A 17,158-nucleotide genomic window follows, 5' to 3' on the forward strand; every position below is an offset into this window, starting at 1 on the left:
AGTTTGATGTGAATTTGTCTATTTCCTAATGCGGCCTAATTGGTGTTACAGAGGATAATGTATATTATCCTCAGGTTGCATACACAGTGCATTTCGAAACATCGATAATCAGTAGGGTTGCATTTTGTAGCCTGGTCTGCACCCATGCGGACGAAATATCGTTCCTTGCTACCCTGGAACATGAGGTTAGAACCGCGCCTGCTCGCCCGAATGGCGCTAGCGTGTGTACCCTTGATGCATCGCGGCTGCGACTCACACGGACAACTCCGTGTAGAGCGATATTGTTACATATCGATTTGGTTTTGCGTTACCCGGCCATGTTTCAAACCACTCTCTTCGATTTAACTACGCCAAGCGCACATCATCGTTTCGATGACAAACCGCAGCAGAACTGAGTAGAGATGAGCGGGGACGACCAACCGCGATGCCCAGTAGACCACTCTGCACGCGAGGCTTGGATGAGTTCTATGTCTAAAGGCAATCCGGCAGGCGCCGAGCAGCCTGGCGCACCTTCGCAAAGTCAGGCTACTGAAGCTCAGCCCACGCCGTCAGCTTGTCCAGTCGACCACTCTGCACGGAGTATATGGCTCAAGAACGCGGGGCAGGTTACCGAGGACGTTGAATGCTCCTCCGACAAGCAGGCAGACATACCTCATTACAGCACAGACGTCGCGCTGCCTACGGAGCGCGAACAATCGTCGATCCCGCGTACGGGCACCGAACATAACTGGGTGTACCCATCCCAGAAGCAGTTCTTCGAGGCCATGCTCCGCAAGAACTGGAACCCGCACGCCGAGGACATGAAGACCGTGATCCCGCTACACAACTCGGTCAACGAGCGTGTCTGGAACTACATCAAGATGTGGGAGAAGGACCAGGGCGGCGAATCCTGTGGCGGCATTAAGCTGACCAGCTTCAAAGGCAGCGCCAAGGAACTCACGCCCCGCGCGTGGTTCCGCAGTACCGTGCTTGGCTACACTCGTCCGTTTGACAGACATGACTGGCGCGTGGACCGCTGCGGAACCGAGATCGACTACGTCATTGACTTTTATTCTGACGACCACCCCAAGCTCGGGCCGCAGATCCTCTTGGACGTTCGCCCCAAACTCAACAGCTTCGAGGGCCTCAAGCTGCGGGTATTGAAGGCTCTGGGTCTCTGAATACTCCACCCTGTACATACAACGCCGGACCCAGCGCAAGGGCCTATTTATTCCATGCACGAACTCCATAATGAAACCATTCGATTCTTCATTACCTTAACTAAACTATGTACAAGAGAAACATGTTCTCGACGCCGATGGACCTGCCTCAGAACTTGCCTGGGGAGAAGTTCTGGCCCAATTGCTGCATGTTTTCGCCCACCTTGACGTTGGTCTCAAAGTACTTCGCGACACATCTGTCAAGGCAGTTCGACTCGTTCTTGTTCAAGTCGCCCTCGTTGTAGTTCATGTCTATGCACTTTCTGTGGCAGTTTGAGACAAGCTTGTTGAACATGTCTGTAACAAGGTCCAATTCCGCTTCCGCGGCCGCGATTTTCTGCTGCGAAGATAATTGAGGTTGACCACCTAGTCCAAACATCTTATAATAGTCTCTATATCTCTAAAATGAGTCCTTTGACTATTTGAGCAGGAGTCCTGGAACAAGACGTTAGTTGTAACCACAACGTGCCAAGTTGAAGAATTTTCAATAGTCAAATAACATCACCTTTAACGACAGTGATAGTTGGCCGACAGTCCCGCGTGCTTTGAGAGAGAGCCAGGCGAGGCCGGTCGGCGGGCCAGCGGCCGGTCGCCCATCCGCTGCATTCAGCTACTCTCGTCTTCCACCCCGGCACCGGTTGCGTTGTGTACCGACTGCAGCGGAGCTGGCGCCGCAACGCGACGCCGCGCCCTTGGAGCCTAGGGCATCTCGAGCCGTTGTGCTGTGTATGTCCGAGTGTTATTTAACAAGCCGCAGGGGCTGACACTGACGGCGAAAGCCAAGCTATGTATGATTAATTATAATAATAACATCGGTGTGTAGTGCCGGGTGCGTGGGCCGAATAGAAGGGAGTGTGTCGCAGCCTCCGAGCACGGGGCGGAACGGAAGGTGACGCAGGCGCGGGCAAAGGCCCGCCGCGCACGGGACATCGGGGCTTCAGATGGCTGCGCCGCACACTAGCGTGCTTACACGCTAGGCGAAATACCGGATGGTGGCTTGCTTTCTGCGCCTGCGCGATGTGCCTGTACGGATCCTGTAGCGTCGTCTCCTTCGTCGTCCTCCTCGTCGGAGACGGCGCTGTCGTCGGTCTCGTCGGTCTCCGCGTCGCCTGGATGCCTCTCATCGTCGTCGTCGTCGTCGTCGTAGTTGCCGGCGGTTTCTTCCTCCTCTTCGTTTTCCTGGAGGCCGACTGCAGCGGCTCCCCGTATCTTCGAAATGCTTTTGACAAGTATCTCCACGATCTCTATCCATTCGCGCATTCCACCCATCCCGATGTCGCCGCACACCAGCACCTTTTCTACCGGCTTCAAAATTTGCACGTAGGGGGCGTCTTCCTGCAGCATCAGGAGGTGCTTCTTGGTGACAGGATGTGTGTACATGAAGGTGTTCATGGCGGGGGCCACCAGCACCGGCGTGGACGGGTTCCACACCCGGAGCACTGAGGTGAGCAGGTTGTCGCAGATGCCGTTCGCCACCTTTGCCAGTGTGTTGGCCGAGAGCGGCGCGACTAGGAAGATGTCTGCCCACTTGCGCAGCTCCACATGCAGGACTGGGTCGCCGAGCCGCTTGAACCCGAACCACTCGTCCTCGTCTCGCCACAGCTTGACGTCCTTGCTGATCTTCAGCCCCTTCAGGAAGTGCTCCGCGCGCTGCGTCACGATCAGCTGGATAGACACTTTGTCGGACGTGTATATCTTGAACAGCTTGTCTATGATCAGCGGCACCTTCAGCGTCGCCACAGACCCCGTCGCGCCGATCAGAATGTGGATCTTCTCGTCATCCTGCTTCTGGAAAAACTTCGTGAACGGCACCTGCGGCCCTGTCTCCTCCCCGATCACCGCCTTGTTGCTATGGTGCTGGCTGTACTTGCGCCCCAGCGATGACGTCGAGCTCGTCTGGTGCGGCGACACCGGCGTCAGCGGGATGTGGAACGACGAGTCGAAGTAGATGAAGTCACCCGGCATGTGCACTAGCGAGTTCTGCCGCGACGAGTTCGTCGAGGTATCGCTGTCTGCCTCGCCCTTCGCCCCCGGCCGCGTCGAGATGGAGCCGCGGTGCGAGATCTTCTCCGTGCCGCCCGGCACCGTGAACGACACCGCCGCAACGCCCGCCGACGCCTTCGACACCGACAGCGGCGAGTTCAGGCTCGACACGCTGCCCACCAGTGACGAGTCCGGCGACAGATCCAGCCCGTTCGTCACCAGCCGGATTCGCTGCTCCAGCAGCTCCGCGCTCACCGGCTCCGCAAACGCCCGCGCGGCCGCCGAGCCCACGCTGCCGCCATCTCTCACCGGCGACCCTCGCAGCGACCGCTCCGACACCGCCGTCGCCCGCCCCACCGCCGCCCGCGCATCCACCGCCGCTGTCGTGCCGCCCACGCCCATCCCGCCTGCCACCGCTACCTGCGGCCCGCCGCCTCCGTGCTTATGCGTGGCCCGCTTCACGCTGTTGGACCGGTTGTTCAGGATCGATATTGGTTGGTCCCCCGTCCGGCTCCCGCTCCCCCCGACACCGCCGCCGCCGCCCTTCGTCGCCTCTGCTGTCGAAGACTCTCCCATGCTGCCACCTGCTCTCTCGCCACGGAACAACGATGGGAAGAAGTGATCTGCGTGGGCCTCAACAAAAATTTCACCGCCCCTGCTCTGTTTTAGGACACACGTGAAGCTGCTAGCAGCACCGCTTTGCGGTTGCGTTAGCTCACGGCGGGCCGGGGTGGTGTCTAAGTGTAGTTATGCTATTACATATAGATAATACAGTGTCTATCGGCGGGGCCGGTCTAGATGTTACAAATGGCATAGAGCTCGCGGTAGAATTCGTTGGTAGGCGAAAGCCCAATATCCTTTAGTTTAATGTACATGTCGCCGCCTTCGTCGTCATCCTTGATGGCGTCGTCGCCAAGGTGACCGATGTTGTTAAAGCTGGCGGGCACGTGCAGAGCGGGCGCGAGGGCCGGGACCAGGGCGAGCTCTGGCGGCGGCGGGCGGGCCGGACGGTCGGCGGGCACGGCGGGCGCGGCGGGCGCGGACTCGGGCGCGGACTCGGGCGCGGGCGCGGGCAAGGCGGCCAAGGCTGGCGTGACAGGCGCGGCGAATGCAAAGTCCGCGAGCGCCAAACTTTTCTGGTAGTGGGGGTGGTCTGGGTTGCGGGGGCGGCGGAGCGTCTTGTGGAACCAGTCGCGGAGCGTGTGGAAGCGGGTGGCCTTCCAGCGGAGGCTGAAGGGCTCGGAGGTCTGCGATGGGAGGTCGATGTGGGTGTCGGAGCAGGTGTCGAGGGCGGTGGAGAGCTTGTCGCGCTTGACGGAGCCGGCGGACGCCGGCGATAGATCGGAGTCGATGCCGGCGGTGGTTCCGGCGGTGGCGATGGCGCTGGACGCGTGCGGCTCGTCCGCGTGGCCTTTATTATATTCTCTGGTATATAGCCTACTCAACCATCGGCGGAAGCGGTGGCGGCTGTGGCGCGGCTGGGGAGTGTGTGACGAGAGGTCTGCGCAGTCGCGGTCTGCATAGTCGCGGCTGAGCAATGTGCCTCGGGAGACGCTGTAGTAGCCCTGTGAGACGGTAGCGTCCTTGATGGTCCTGTGGGCGGCGCCGGAGTCCAAAGTAGCGGCCATGCTTTCGAGTTCTGAGGCTGCTGTGTCGGCGTCGTTTCAGTTAGCAACTCACGGTGGTGATTCGGAGGGATGGGGATCAGCGAGCAGCACGGACAAATATAAGAGCAGCACGGGCATTTGTCTAGTCGGCTGGTGTTTTGTGTCCACCGTGACGCTGGCGCTGGGCTGGAGTGCAAAAACCGGAGCCACAAGCGTGCGCGTCCGACGGGGAAAGCTGCGAGCGTGGCAGCAGCAGAGAATGGGTGCGGGAGTGCTAGAGCGGTGCTGGGAGCGCGCGGACGCGCGCACGCTGCGCGCGGCCGCGCTGATGCTGGGCGCGGCATACGGAAGCAAGAAGGCAGACGCGCGGGCGCAGCTGGCGATGCAGGTGGCGCGGCTGCGCCGCCTGCGTGACGTGCGGCTGCGCCGCGGGCGCGTCGCGCTGCTGGCGGTAGACCCCGGTCTGGTGAACTTCGCGTACGCACAGCTGTACGTGGGTACGGGCGCGCCGGTCGTGGTCGCGTGGGACAAGCTGGACCTACGCATCTCGGCAGCGAGCGCCGCGGAAGCGCCAGAGGCGATGGGCGAGATGGTGCGCGGCGTGGTCGGGCGGCTGCTGGCGCACGAGCCGGACTTTGTGGCGATTGAGCGCCAGCGCGCGCGGAATCCCGGCAGCAGCGCCGTGGCCGGGGCGGTGTTGCGCACGAATCTGCTCGAGCACGGGCTGCACGCGGTGCTCCCGCCGCTGGCCGCGCTGCGCGGCATGCCGGAGCCGCTGGTTGCGGCGTCGCTGCCGCGGCGGATGGCGGACTTCTGGTGTGGGTCGGGCGCGGAGCGCGCAGCGGACTCCAAGCGGCTGCGCATCCTGCTGGCGCGGGCGCTGCTGCGCGAGGCCGCGGTGGCCGCGTCCCCCGGCATGCTCGCCCTCGGCCCGGCGCTGGCGGCCGCGCGCGACGCGGACGTCGGCTCGTCTAGGGCGTTCAGCATCCACCGCGCGCTAGGACTACCGGCGGCGCCGGTGCGAGATCTGCCAGTGGCGCCGGCCAAGGATGATGATCTCGCCGACGCGCTCTTGCACGCACTCGCATGGGCTACGTGGCTCGAGGTTTACGAGCAGCTCGAGGCGTTTGCCGCAGCGCGCGGCTCCGCGTCCGGGGATGCGTTGGTGGGCTATCTGCACGAACTGGTAGCCGGCCACTACGCGCGCACGGCCTCGCTGCTGCGTGGGAGCCCGCAGCCGGCCACAGCTGCATAGATGTACATAGATACGCTGAGCACGCGCACGTGTGCGAGGACGTCGCTGCGACGCGTGTAGGCGAGCTGCGGACGGAACCTGTGCGCTTGGTAGTGCGGACTAGCTCCCCTTTGAAGTTACGTACTTAAAAAATCGCGCCTTGTTGGCCTCACGGTAACACTTTCACGGGTACTGCGGCAACGAAGTGCAGGTCTGGTTCAAACATGAATATACGGCAGCAGCTCACCAAATTCCTTGGCCTATTTCTCACCCTTGCTAGCGCGTTTATGTTCTGGAAGGGCCTCTCGGTCGTCACCAACTCCCACTCGCCAATTGTGGTGGTCCTCTCGGGGTCCATGGAGCCTGCCTTCCAAAGGGGGGACATCCTATTCCTGTGGAACCGCGAGAGGTTCAATAAGGTGGGCGACGTGATAGTCTACGAAGTGGACGCCAAGAGCATCCCTATCGTCCACCGGGTGGTTCGCGAACACCGCGACAAGAACGGCCGGCAACTATTGTTAACCAAGGGCGACAACAACGCAGCAGATGACATTGCGCTTTACGGTCGGAAGCAGAGCTACCTGCGGCGGGACAAGGACATTGTCGGGACCGTGAAGGGCTACCTCCCCAAGCTGGGGTACGTCACCATCCTGGTAAGTGAAAATCAGTACGCAAAGTTTGCGCTGATGGGCATGCTGGCGTTGAGCTCGTTGCTGGGTAGCGAATGAGAGGTGTATATATGACTACTTAGCTGATACTCAATAATCGAGCTCCACTGTGGATGCCAACGGCCGCTTCCGGGACGGCGGCAGGCCCGGCGTGTTCAACGGAAGAGCGGGTCCCTCGCGGCAAAATTGCTCGTACACCTCCTTCATTACAGATTCCTCGGCAGCCATTGACTGGAACTCCGGGTAGTGCTTGATACGCTCTCGCGCATCTTCCCACGGGGGCATGGTGTCACGCTGGCGGAAGACACGCAGGAGCAGCAGGGTGAAGTACTGCTTCCGCTGCTCTTCGAGCTGCGCCAGGCGCAGCTGGTCCTCCTCCAGCTTCTTCTGGCGAGTTTTGATCAGCTCCTCGGGGATCGGGTCAAGGTCCTGCGGATCAATGTTCTTGAATTGGTCCTTTTCCCGAATTAGGGCCAGGATCTTTTCGCGGTTGGCGAGCGGCTCTTTGTCGTTCCACTGGAAGTTCTCATCTATCAGAATCTGCTGCGCGACCGAGCGATGCGCACTGATGGTCAAGCGATGTTCCTCCACCTGGTCCAGGAATAGATCCAGCGCACTGGAGCCGCTGCGGCCCAGTGTGTTCAAGAAGCGCGGGTCGTTTTTTATAAGTTGGTATATGCTGTTCCAGGAGGTGTTGTAGCGTATGGACGCCTTATGCTCGCTCAGAAGCTCCTTGAATGCGTCACGCGCAATACGGTCGCTGGTGTAGTTCACGCGCGACAGCGCATCAATCTCGGAATCGTAATCCGATATGATTTTCGTAACGATCTCGATATACTCGCGCAAGATATCAACTTTCTCAAGGGTCTCAAAGTGTTTGTTTGCAACAAAACGGGCATTGGTGAACAGATACTGCTTCTCCAACTCCGCCCATGTCAGAAGATTGTTCCGGTCCGTGATGATGCTCCTTAGGTATTGCCGCAGCTCTTCCAGCGCCGCGGTGCGTGTCTTGGTATAGTTTTTCTTGTGTTCTTCAGCCAACTGAGAGACATATTCCTGGAAAGTCTCTCGTTTTACTTTCTCGCTCATCACAGAATGCTTATAAATCGGCTCATTTGCAATCAGGCGTCGCACTGTCGGCCACCGGGTATAATAGTGTATGTCGTTCCGCTCTCGCAGCATCGCAAGAAACGCATCCTTAAACTTACTTACCGCTGTGTGCTCCTTGAGCAGCTGATCCTCCGTCCGAGTGGTCAAGTACTTCTCAAATGTGGTTTGCTTCCACAGTGGATCGTCGTCCACGCACCAGTAGCGGGGGTCCTGGCAGCTCAGCTCTGAGATGATCCTGTTGAAAGACCAGGTGGAATCCACCTGGTGCTCTTTCAGCATTCGCAGAAATAGCCGCTCTGCTGCCTGCATGTCCTTCTCCACCGTCACATTCAGCACTCGGGACTGATTGTGGTACTTCTGGTTTGAGTTGAGCAGCAGCTCGATCCGGACCCCGGGCTCCTCAGCAGCGGACGGCTCGTTCTTCTCCTCCTCCGGCGCGCGCTCGTCCTCTTCCCGGGGCACCTCCTCGGCTGGCTCCAACTCCGGCTTCTCCCACCTGCTTTCGCCAGTTTCCCTGTTGTAATAGTACACGTTACCGTCCTCCGTCGTTGCCACTTTCCAGCCACATTCTTCGAGTCGCGGTTCCAGCTCAACTGGCGTGTCGTTGGGCTTATTCCATGACGTTTCCCCCTTCGAATTATAGTAGTAAACACGCCCCGTGGAGTCCTGTGCCTCCTTCCAATCACTCATGACGCGCCGTGCCCCGAATGCTGTCGCAGGACATCGTTGGCGAGATGGCTCAACTAACCTGCAGTTATAAAATGCATCGATTCATTTCACGTGACCACAAATAAATGGTTAATGTGTGGGTGGCAGAGAAGGTATGTGCACGTGATTGTACACTAGAGTTAAACTGTGCTCACGTCATCGACATTGTCGTCTATAGTCATAGTGTACGAGTATTTGGGTTTCGGCGGGAGTTCACCGCTTTTCCCGTGTAAATGTCGCTTTGCGGAGAGCAAAACGCACAAGCGGTAATCCAATCACGTGATCATTACTAAGATCCCCTTCCAAGGGGCTACAGGGAGCACAGGGACCGTGACCATCGCCATAGCGCGGACGTTTGTCATTCGGCGACCTGGCCTGCCGGGCGCCGCGGTCGGCGCCTACGTGGTAGTCGGTGGAAAAAGCGCGAAAAGTATATAAGACGGGCACTGCCTACGCGGGGCGATAGCGGGCAGACCAAGCATGTACGCCGCAAGAACAGCCCTCCGTAAGTCAGGGTCCGCCCTGTCCGCCGCCGCATATGCAAAGCGTACCAAGGTGACTTTGCCAGACCTCGACTGGGATTTCGGTGCTCTTGAGCCACACATCTCCGGGAAAATCAACGAACTGCACTACACCAAGCACCACCAGACGTACGTCAACGGCCTGAACTCTGCGCTGGAGCAGTTCCACGAGCTCTCCGCGCGTGTGGACCAGGACTCGCGCGTAGCCGCGCAGCTCACCGCCTTGCAGCAGAACATCAAGTTCCACGGCGGCGGCTACCGCAACCACTGTTTGTTTTGGAAGAACCTAGCACCAGCGTCGCAGGGCGGTGGTGAGCCACCCACCGGCGCTCTGGCTCGCCAGATCGAGACACAGTTCGGATCTCTGGAGAAGCTCCAGGCGCTCACGAACGGGAAGCTGGCCGGCATCCAGGGTTCCGGCTGGGCTTTCTTGGTCAAGAACACCGACAATGGTGGCCAGTTGGAGCTCGTGCAGACTTACAACCAGGACACTGTTTCCGGGCCCTACGTGCCATTGCTCGCTATCGATGCCTGGGAGCACGCCTACTACCTACAGTACCAGAACCGGAAGGCGGACTACTTCTCTGCCATCTGGAACGTGATCAACTGGAAGGAGGCAGCCCGTAGATTCGATGCGGCCTGAGTTATTTAACTATGCTGAAGCGCGGTGTTTTACCGCTCCGCTACGTAAAGACTTCATATTATACGCCTTCTCTTATGTGTCTGAAATTTTTCACCGGCTATGAGCACTGGCATCGAGCACCGATCAGCGAGAGAGAGTAATGTCGCTGCTGCACCACTTAGTCACACTGCCCTCGCGGCCTATCACGCGTGATGCGTACCTGCCACAGTTACAAAATCTGCTGCGGTCCGGTATACCGGCCACATACACGCTGGAACAGCTGGCAGCATACGAGAAGGGAGACGAGGAAGGGCCTGGCGATGAGGACACCAACACGACGCCATTGCACATCATGGCGAGGTCGCTTCCAGAGGCAGGGCAGCTGTCCGAGGCAGAGAGCGAGGTGGTACTGGAAATAATGGATACCCTCTTCCAGTATGGCGCTGGCTGGAACTTCCTGGACTACGAGCAAAAACATGCGGGTGACCTCCTCCTGGAGAAGGGATATGGCCCGGGCGACGCCCTATATGAGCGCCTGGTGGAGGCAGGGGTGGCAGCTGAGCTGCTGCTGCGCAAGGTGAATGGCGGCGAAATAGAATTTTTGGATGGGTCTGATACCGAGATGGGCGACAAGGGCGGCTCTGCGCGCGACGTCCCGGCATCCGCCGACAGCGCGCCAGCCGACAGCGCAGGGCACAGCAGTTCGGAGCCCACTGCCGTGGACGCAGATGCCACCGCTGCGCACCAGGACACCTACCTACAGACGGAACTCGAGTACATCCCCGGCGCGCTTGTCACCAAGCACAACCGCGACGGCGTGATGATGGACTGGGAGACTGACATCATGCGCGTCGCCGCCGCGTCGATCGTCAAGAACCGCGAGCCGGCCGAGTGCCAGGTGCTCAACATCGGCTTTGGCATGGGCATCATCGACGGCTTCCTGCAGGAGCAAAGGCCCACCCGCCACTACATCTGCGAGGCCCACCCCGACGTCCTGGCACGCATGCGCCGCGAGGGCTGGTACGAGCGCCCTGATGTCGTCATTCTCGAGGGCCGCTGGCAGGATACCCTGTCCCGCCTGCTGGACGACGGCACCGTCTTTTTCGACGGCATATACTACGATACCTTCAGCGAGCACTACACAGACATGCTCGAGCTGTACGACCTGGTCGTGGGGCTCATCAAACCGTGCGGCATTTTCTCGTTTTTCAATGGGCTTGGCGCAGATCGCCAGGTCTGCTACGACGTATACCGCCGCATTGTCGAGCTCGACATGGCGACCTATGGCATGACTTGCGAGTACACCACGATCGACTTGCGCCAGCTGCCCACGTGGGACAACGTCCGCCGTTCCTATTTTAATTGCGATCACTACTACCACCCAGAGATCTCCTTCCAGTGACGCTGATGCACAACTGCGGACCTCAGCCCGCGTGCCTCACGTGACCACAGTGGACATTTTCTCAGTTAGCGCTCGTTTAGCTTAGCTATACGAGGGATGGCACCACTTAGGCGCTGCTGCGGAACCAGATACGATGAAGCCGCCCAAATTCGATAGAATGCTGCCTCGCTGAGCCGCCGTCATAGGGAAACGACCAAAGGTTCCGTCTGCCGCATCGTATGTATGTGTCTGTGTACGAGGACCGAAAAGTTGACTTTTAACGAAGTAGATTTTTTTATTAGATATTTAAGCACGTATGCGTTAACGAGCAGCTTGCAAGGCGTATACCAAGGCTCTGTGCGCTTATCATTAGCAGGGCGACATGTCAGAATCCTTGCTACAGACAGTGGTGGCGTACGTGGAGTTGGTGCTGCACCACTTCATGGCGTTGTCGTGGACGCAGCAGCTGTCCATAGTAATAGTGGCACCATTCATATACTCGCTGGTGTGGCAGACGTTATATTCATTCAGGAAGGATAGAGTACCGCTAGTGCCGTTCATGGTACCCTGGGTGGGTTCCGCGCTCGCGTATGGGAGGGCTCCGTACGAGTTTTTTGGCAAGTGCCAGCAGAAGTATGGCGATGTGTTTGCGTTCATGCTGCTGGGGCGTGTGATGACGGTGTATCTGGGGACGAAGGGCCACGAGTTCATTCTGAATGCGAAGCTGGCGGAGGTGTCTGCGGAGGAGGCGTACACAAAGCTTACGACGCCTGTATTCGGCGAGGGCGTGGTGTATGACTGCCCCAACCACCGCTTAATGGAGCAAAAGAAGTTCTGCAAGAACGCTCTGTCGACGGAGGCCTTCCGGCGGTACGTGCCGATGGTGATGGACGAGGTGCGGAAGTACCTGCGTACTTCGAAGCACTTCATGATGAACGAGCGCAGCTCCGGCGTGGTGAACGTGATGGAGACGCAGCCCGAGATGACTATCTTCACGGCATCGCGCTCTCTACTGGGAGCGGAAATGCACTCTATGCTGGACGCCGATTTTGCTTATCTGTACGCAGACCTGGACAAGGGCTTCACGCCTCTGAACTTTGTCTTTAGGGATCTACCACTGGACAACTACAGGCGCAGAGATAACGCACAGCGCACTATTTCCAGCACGTACATGAAGGTCATAGAACGTCGGCGTAAAAACAACGACGTCCAGGACCGTGATCTTATCGACGCTCTGATGACCAGTGCTCAGTACAAAGATGGGGTGAAAATGACCGACCAGCAGATCGCAAACCTACTCATTGGCGTGCTGATGGGCGGCCAACATACCTCTGCAGCTACATCTGCCTGGGTGCTTCTGCACCTGGCCGAGCGCCCAGATATCCAAGAGGAGTTGTACGAAGAACAGATGCGTGTTTTGGACGGCGGTGCGAAGGAGTTGACGTACGAACTGCTACAGGAAATGCCGCTATTGAACCAAGTCATTAAGGAAACCCTGCGGATGCATCACCCTCTTCACTCCCTCTTTAGGAAGGTTACACGCGATATGCCCGTGCCAAACACCTCGTATGTCATCCCCAAGGACCATTACGTCCTAGCTTCCCCTGGTTTCTGTCACTTGTCGGAAGAATACTTCCCCAACGCCAAGGAGTTCAACCCTCACCGTTGGGACAACGATGCAGCTTCTTCAGTTTCAACTGGCGAGAAGGTGGACTACGGCTTTGGTGCTATCTCAAAGGGTGTCTCATCTCCATATTTGCCTTTCGGCGGTGGTAGACACAGATGCATCGGAGAGGGTTTTGCCTACATGCAGCTAGGCACCATTTTCTCCGTGGTAGTGAGATCGATGAAGTGGCACTTTCCTGCAGATATGAAGGGCGTCCCCAACCCCGATTTCACGTCCATGGTCACTCTTCCTTCAGAGCCTTGTAGAATTGCGTGGGAAAGGCGTGTTCCAGATCAGATTATTTGATGGCTACCGTATCTTCCGTATAGATGGACATCGAACTATGCTTCATCGCCTAGTTCTCTCGATCTGCTATTTATTCTCGGTCGCACCTGGCGGCCATCCAATACCATTCCATCTTTAGTGCGCAACGGCTTATCTAACAGTTTATACTAAGACATATTGACCGTACCTGTCTTGTGGCATCGCAATCCACAGCTTAATACCGCAGTCGAACCACTATTAGCTGGAGTTGCAGAGTGCATTTGGAGGCTGATTATATAATGGTTTCTTTTGTTACACCAATTGCAACGTCCGGTCGCACGACGCCGTTGCCTAATTTATCCCGTTGGCATCCCATACACGCAGCCCCACCAGTTGCCTGGCAAAGCTGCATGGGTGCTAGACATCCGCGGCCCCCTCCTCCCCCCACCCCACGGAAAATGCAGCCAGGATCTACTTGGAGTGGAGTGATTCTGGGCGTAAGCTATCGTCGGATGAGCGAAAAAAAAAGGCCTGGTGAGTGACAATATAGGCGGGGCAGGCCAGATAGGCGTGTGCAGACGTGGGGGCGCAGATTACAACGTCAATTTCAACGGTTGTACCATATTGTGCTCGTTGGGCGGATAGAGTCCATAGATATATAATGTGGGCATTGCAAAGGCCTGCAAATGTGCTCGACTGGCGCCCGTAGCGATTACTTGACTAAATGTTGACGAATACCCACATAAATAACTATCGGCTCATTAAACAAATAGGCTCAGGAGCATTCGGTATTGTGTTCCTCGCGGAGGACTTCATCACAGGCGAGGAGTATGCGATCAAGGCGGTGATGAAGCAGCACAGCGGCAGCGCAGACGAGGGCGTCAGGCGGTCGACAATTTTGCGCACGCAGCTGTACCACTTCTTCAAGTCTTTCCAGAACCGGCTGTATCTACCATCTGTGGACCTGGAATCGATCCGGACATTATCCCAAGAGCAGCTGGCCCACGCGCCACATTATAAGGAGCTGCTGATGCACCTGACTGTGCACACCCACGAACATGTGGTTACCATACATCAGGTGATGGAGTCAAGCCTGGCAACATTTATTGTTATGGATTACATCACGTGCGACCTTTTCTCAGCCATTGTCAACGAGCAAGTCTTTGCTAAGGATGGCCTACTGATTAAGAAGGTCTTCCTGCAGCTGTGCGAGGTTATTTTCTACTGCCACCGACTCGGCGTCTATCATTGCGACCTAAAGCCGGAGAACATTCTTCTGGACAAATGGTACAACGTACATGTATGCGATTTCGGGCTGGCCACACCCGTGCCGGAGCTCGCCCCCAATGTCTGCGTAGGCTCGTCTTACTACATGGCACCCGAGCGCGGATCGCTCGGTCGTGAGCTCCGAGCTCCTACTGCTGCAGGCGACGTTTGGGCAATCGGTATAATTCTAATAAACCTTGTCTGCATTTGCAATCCGTGGGTGAAGGCAGATGGCCTAGTGGATGGAACATTCCGGCACTTTTTGACTAATCCGCGCGTTCTAATGAAGATCCTTCCTATCACCGACGAGTTCTACAGCATTTTACTGCAGGTACTGCAGCTAGATCCGGAGCACCGGTCTACGCTCCCAGTACTGATGGAGGCGGTTGCGAATTGCGAACACTTCACCGTAGAAGGCCCTTTGTCTACTGTGGAGCGTCTATCGGTGGAACAGTACAACCGGTTTCTGGGCGACAGCTATAACGTCCGCTCACGTAAACTATGTGATGATTACTACTCAGAAGACGACGAATTCACCACAGACGACTGTGGATATGACAGCGACAGGGTGCCGCACAGTCTATACGGCATCGGCGACAACTATTTACCACGCAGCCTTTCCGGTGACGGAAGATGCGACACGGCGTCATCCGCTGCTCCAGAGCTGCTCTTGAGCACTTCGCTCGAAACAAACTATTCACGAGATGGTAGGTGGTTACCTAACTATGCTCATCTGTGACAGATATGTACAATTAACTACGGGATATGGCAATTGATGTAACATAATTTTACTGCTGGTCGTATGCAGAGCCTGCGGGTGTGCTCGGATTCGCAAGATCTTGCAACTTCCGTAACGCCGTGTTGAGCGTATCGCCGGGACTTCCTTCAGTACTTCTGATTAATGCGCAGTCGGGTTCTTCCGCGCTCGGTAACTCCAAGTCGCGAAACTGCGACGCTACCATCTCGGGCCCCATATAGTGATTTTTGCGGCGGGCGACCCGTTCCAAGACCTCCTCCTGGGAAGCATGCAGAACCAGGAAGTCCAGGCGCACTTCCCCACACACCTCGCGAAGAAAATCCCTGTACTTCTTTTTCAGCGCGGAGCATGTGACGACCACCGGGCCTTGCCGCTCAAGCGTGATCCTTCTGGCATGTTCCGCGAGCTCTCTCAGCCAGCCCCACCGGTCCTCGTCATCCAGTGGGATGCCGTTTGCCATTTTTTGGATATTTGTTGGAGGATGTAACCCGTCGCCTTCTATGAAGGGAGTCCCCATGAGCTCCGCAAGGGCTGCCCCTATGGTAGACTTGCCCGTGCCAGCAGTCCCTGCGACAATGATAATTGTTGGCACGGATGGAGCGCTTGTTGGCTGAGATATTGGGTTGGTCATAATGCCTCTCCAGCGACTACAAGCCAGGGGAAGCGTGAGCCCGTCTCTAGATTTCTGGCTTTAGATATCTGTTGGCTTAAGTAATGGGTGTACATAGCGACACGACACACCGGCACCCCAACAAAAGCAAGGCACTTAGTTATAACGACGTACATATCACTATTTGATGACTAACGGACGCGGGGCGGCGGGGAGAATATGTTTATGTCACGGACTGCTAGCAGTGGCTGGTGGATCCAACATAAGCCCCAGTGCACGAGATCTGGGTGCAGACCTACAACTTTGCTAGCACCACGGACGACGCTCCGCCGCCGCCGTTACAGATACCAGCTACACCTACCTTACCACCCTCCTGCTGTAGAATGGAGAGTAGAGTGACAATGATACGGGCACCAGAACAGCCTAGGGGGTGGCCCAAGGCCACTGCACCACCGTAAACGTTGACCTTTGAAGGGTCCAGGCCCAAAAGCTTGGTGTTTGCCAAGCCGACCACGGAGAAGGCCTCGTTTAGCTCAACGAAGTCGACCTCGTTAATGTCCTGGATCCCTGCATGCTTCAATGCTTTTGGAATGGCGAGGGAGGGCGCCCAGGTGAAGTCTGCTGGCTCGTGGGCAGCCTCACCCCAACCCTTAATCAAAGCGGATGGGCGGAGGTTCAACTCCTTTAGCTTGCGCTCGGATACAAGGATGATGGCCGCACCACCATCGTTGATTGGAGAAGCGTTTGGTGCTGTGACAGTCCCGTTTTCCTTCTTGAAAACGGGTCTCGCAGCCTTCAATTTCTCAGCATTGAATTTGGTGGTCTCTTCATCCTGCGACACGGTGACATCTGGCTTCCCCCTAACACCCTTGATCGTCACTGGCGCGATCTCGGCTGCAAACTTGCCCTCTGCATGGGCCTTTTGGGCCTTCTGGTACGATTCGATCGCAAAGTTGTCCTGCTCCTCACGCGTGATCGAATGGTCCGATGCGCACTTCTCAGCATGCACACCCATCGCCTGGTGGTCGTATGCATCATTTAGACCATCGCGCTGGATTCCGTCGATGAGCTTCGCCTCTCCGAAGCGCGCACCGCCACGCGCCGCTGGCATGTAGTACGGCGTGTTGGTCATGGACTCCGCACCGCCTGCAACCACGATGTCTGCGGTCCCACACTTGATCGCCTGGGCTGCCAAAATAAGCGCCTTCATTCCGGACGCACAAACCTTGTTCACGGTGGTGGCTACAATACTCTTGGGCAAGCCGGCAGCGAGCGCCACCTGTCTCGCAGGAGCTTGGCCCACGTTTGCAGAGAGCACATTCCCGAAAATAATCTCATCGACCTGGGAGGCGTCGATCTGGGGTACTTGCGATAACGCGGCCTTCACGGCATGTGCCCCCAAGTCCACGTAAGTTTGCGAGGCTAGCGATCCTTGGAATGATCCAATCGGGGTTCTTGCTGCCGCCACAATGTAAACGTTCTCAGACATTCTCGTATTCGTGAAGATATTCAGTACGTTGCTGCAATACAACTACAGATCGGACTGTGAAATTGTTCGTCGG

The 17,158-nt window shown here is 57.3% G+C and overlaps 12 protein-coding genes across 12 annotated transcripts; 7 read left to right on the forward strand and 5 right to left on the reverse strand.

The window, feature by feature from the left end:
• Positions 1-401: 401 nt before the first annotated feature.
• CYT2 (cytochrome c1 heme lyase CYT2) lies at positions 402-1,160 on the forward strand (the record flags this gene model as incomplete). The annotated part of the gene is made up of 1 exon (NM_209604.2): positions 402-1,160. The coding sequence occupies one exon, from the start codon at positions 402-404 to the stop codon at positions 1,158-1,160; it is 759 nt and encodes a 252-aa protein (NP_984251.2).
• A 148-nt stretch (positions 1,161-1,308) lies between these two features.
• On the reverse strand, positions 1,309-1,578 carry TIM10 (protein transporter TIM10; the record flags this gene model as incomplete). The annotated part of the gene is made up of 1 exon (NM_209605.1): positions 1,309-1,578. The coding sequence occupies one exon, from the start codon at positions 1,576-1,578 to the stop codon at positions 1,309-1,311; it is 270 nt and encodes an 89-aa protein (NP_984252.1).
• Positions 1,579-2,165: 587 nt separating this feature from the next.
• On the reverse strand, positions 2,166-3,758 carry CAB3 (phosphopantothenoylcysteine decarboxylase complex subunit CAB3; the record flags this gene model as incomplete). Its single annotated transcript, NM_209606.1, has 1 exon — positions 2,166-3,758. One exon carries the CDS (start codon positions 3,756-3,758, stop codon positions 2,166-2,168), a length of 1,593 nt encoding a protein of 530 aa, NP_984253.1.
• Positions 3,759-4,769: 1,011 nt separating this feature from the next.
• CCE1 (cruciform cutting endonuclease) lies at positions 4,770-6,044 on the forward strand (the record flags this gene model as incomplete). Its single annotated transcript, NM_209607.2, has 1 exon — positions 4,770-6,044. The coding sequence occupies one exon, from the start codon at positions 4,770-4,772 to the stop codon at positions 6,042-6,044; it is 1,275 nt and encodes a 424-aa protein (NP_984254.2).
• A 203-nt stretch (positions 6,045-6,247) lies between these two features.
• On the forward strand, positions 6,248-6,751 carry SEC11 (signal peptidase complex catalytic subunit SEC11; the record flags this gene model as incomplete). Its single annotated transcript, NM_209608.1, has 1 exon — positions 6,248-6,751. The coding sequence occupies one exon, from the start codon at positions 6,248-6,250 to the stop codon at positions 6,749-6,751; it is 504 nt and encodes a 167-aa protein (NP_984255.1).
• A 30-nt stretch (positions 6,752-6,781) lies between these two features.
• On the reverse strand, positions 6,782-8,491 carry PRP40 (snoRNA-splicing protein PRP40; the record flags this gene model as incomplete). Its single annotated transcript, NM_209609.1, has 1 exon — positions 6,782-8,491. The coding sequence occupies one exon, from the start codon at positions 8,489-8,491 to the stop codon at positions 6,782-6,784; it is 1,710 nt and encodes a 569-aa protein (NP_984256.1).
• Positions 8,492-8,989: 498 nt separating this feature from the next.
• SOD2 (superoxide dismutase SOD2) lies at positions 8,990-9,673 on the forward strand (the record flags this gene model as incomplete). The annotated part of the gene is made up of 1 exon (NM_209610.2): positions 8,990-9,673. The coding sequence occupies one exon, from the start codon at positions 8,990-8,992 to the stop codon at positions 9,671-9,673; it is 684 nt and encodes a 227-aa protein (NP_984257.2).
• A 139-nt stretch (positions 9,674-9,812) lies between these two features.
• On the forward strand, positions 9,813-11,054 carry RMT2 (protein-arginine N5-methyltransferase; the record flags this gene model as incomplete). The annotated part of the gene is made up of 1 exon (NM_209611.1): positions 9,813-11,054. One exon carries the CDS (start codon positions 9,813-9,815, stop codon positions 11,052-11,054), a length of 1,242 nt encoding a protein of 413 aa, NP_984258.1.
• Positions 11,055-11,415: 361 nt separating this feature from the next.
• On the forward strand, positions 11,416-13,005 carry ERG11 (sterol 14-demethylase; the record flags this gene model as incomplete). The annotated part of the gene is made up of 1 exon (NM_209612.1): positions 11,416-13,005. One exon carries the CDS (start codon positions 11,416-11,418, stop codon positions 13,003-13,005), a length of 1,590 nt encoding a protein of 529 aa, NP_984259.1.
• Positions 13,006-13,687: 682 nt separating this feature from the next.
• SKS1 (putative serine/threonine protein kinase SKS1) lies at positions 13,688-14,968 on the forward strand (the record flags this gene model as incomplete). Its single annotated transcript, NM_209613.2, has 1 exon — positions 13,688-14,968. One exon carries the CDS (start codon positions 13,688-13,690, stop codon positions 14,966-14,968), a length of 1,281 nt encoding a protein of 426 aa, NP_984260.1.
• A 49-nt stretch (positions 14,969-15,017) lies between these two features.
• Positions 15,018-15,617, reverse strand: AGOS_ADR164C (gluconokinase; the record flags this gene model as incomplete). Its single annotated transcript, NM_209614.1, has 1 exon — positions 15,018-15,617. One exon carries the CDS (start codon positions 15,615-15,617, stop codon positions 15,018-15,020), a length of 600 nt encoding a protein of 199 aa, NP_984261.1.
• Positions 15,618-15,891: 274 nt separating this feature from the next.
• Positions 15,892-17,085, reverse strand: ERG10 (acetyl-CoA C-acetyltransferase; the record flags this gene model as incomplete). Its single annotated transcript, NM_209615.1, has 1 exon — positions 15,892-17,085. The coding sequence occupies one exon, from the start codon at positions 17,083-17,085 to the stop codon at positions 15,892-15,894; it is 1,194 nt and encodes a 397-aa protein (NP_984262.1).
• Positions 17,086-17,158: the final 73 nt, after the last annotated feature.

This window comes from Eremothecium gossypii, chromosome IV, assembly GCF_000091025.4.
Source record: "Eremothecium gossypii ATCC 10895 chromosome IV, complete sequence".
NCBI classification, from domain to species: domain Eukaryota; kingdom Fungi; phylum Ascomycota; class Saccharomycetes; order Saccharomycetales; family Saccharomycetaceae; genus Eremothecium; species Eremothecium gossypii.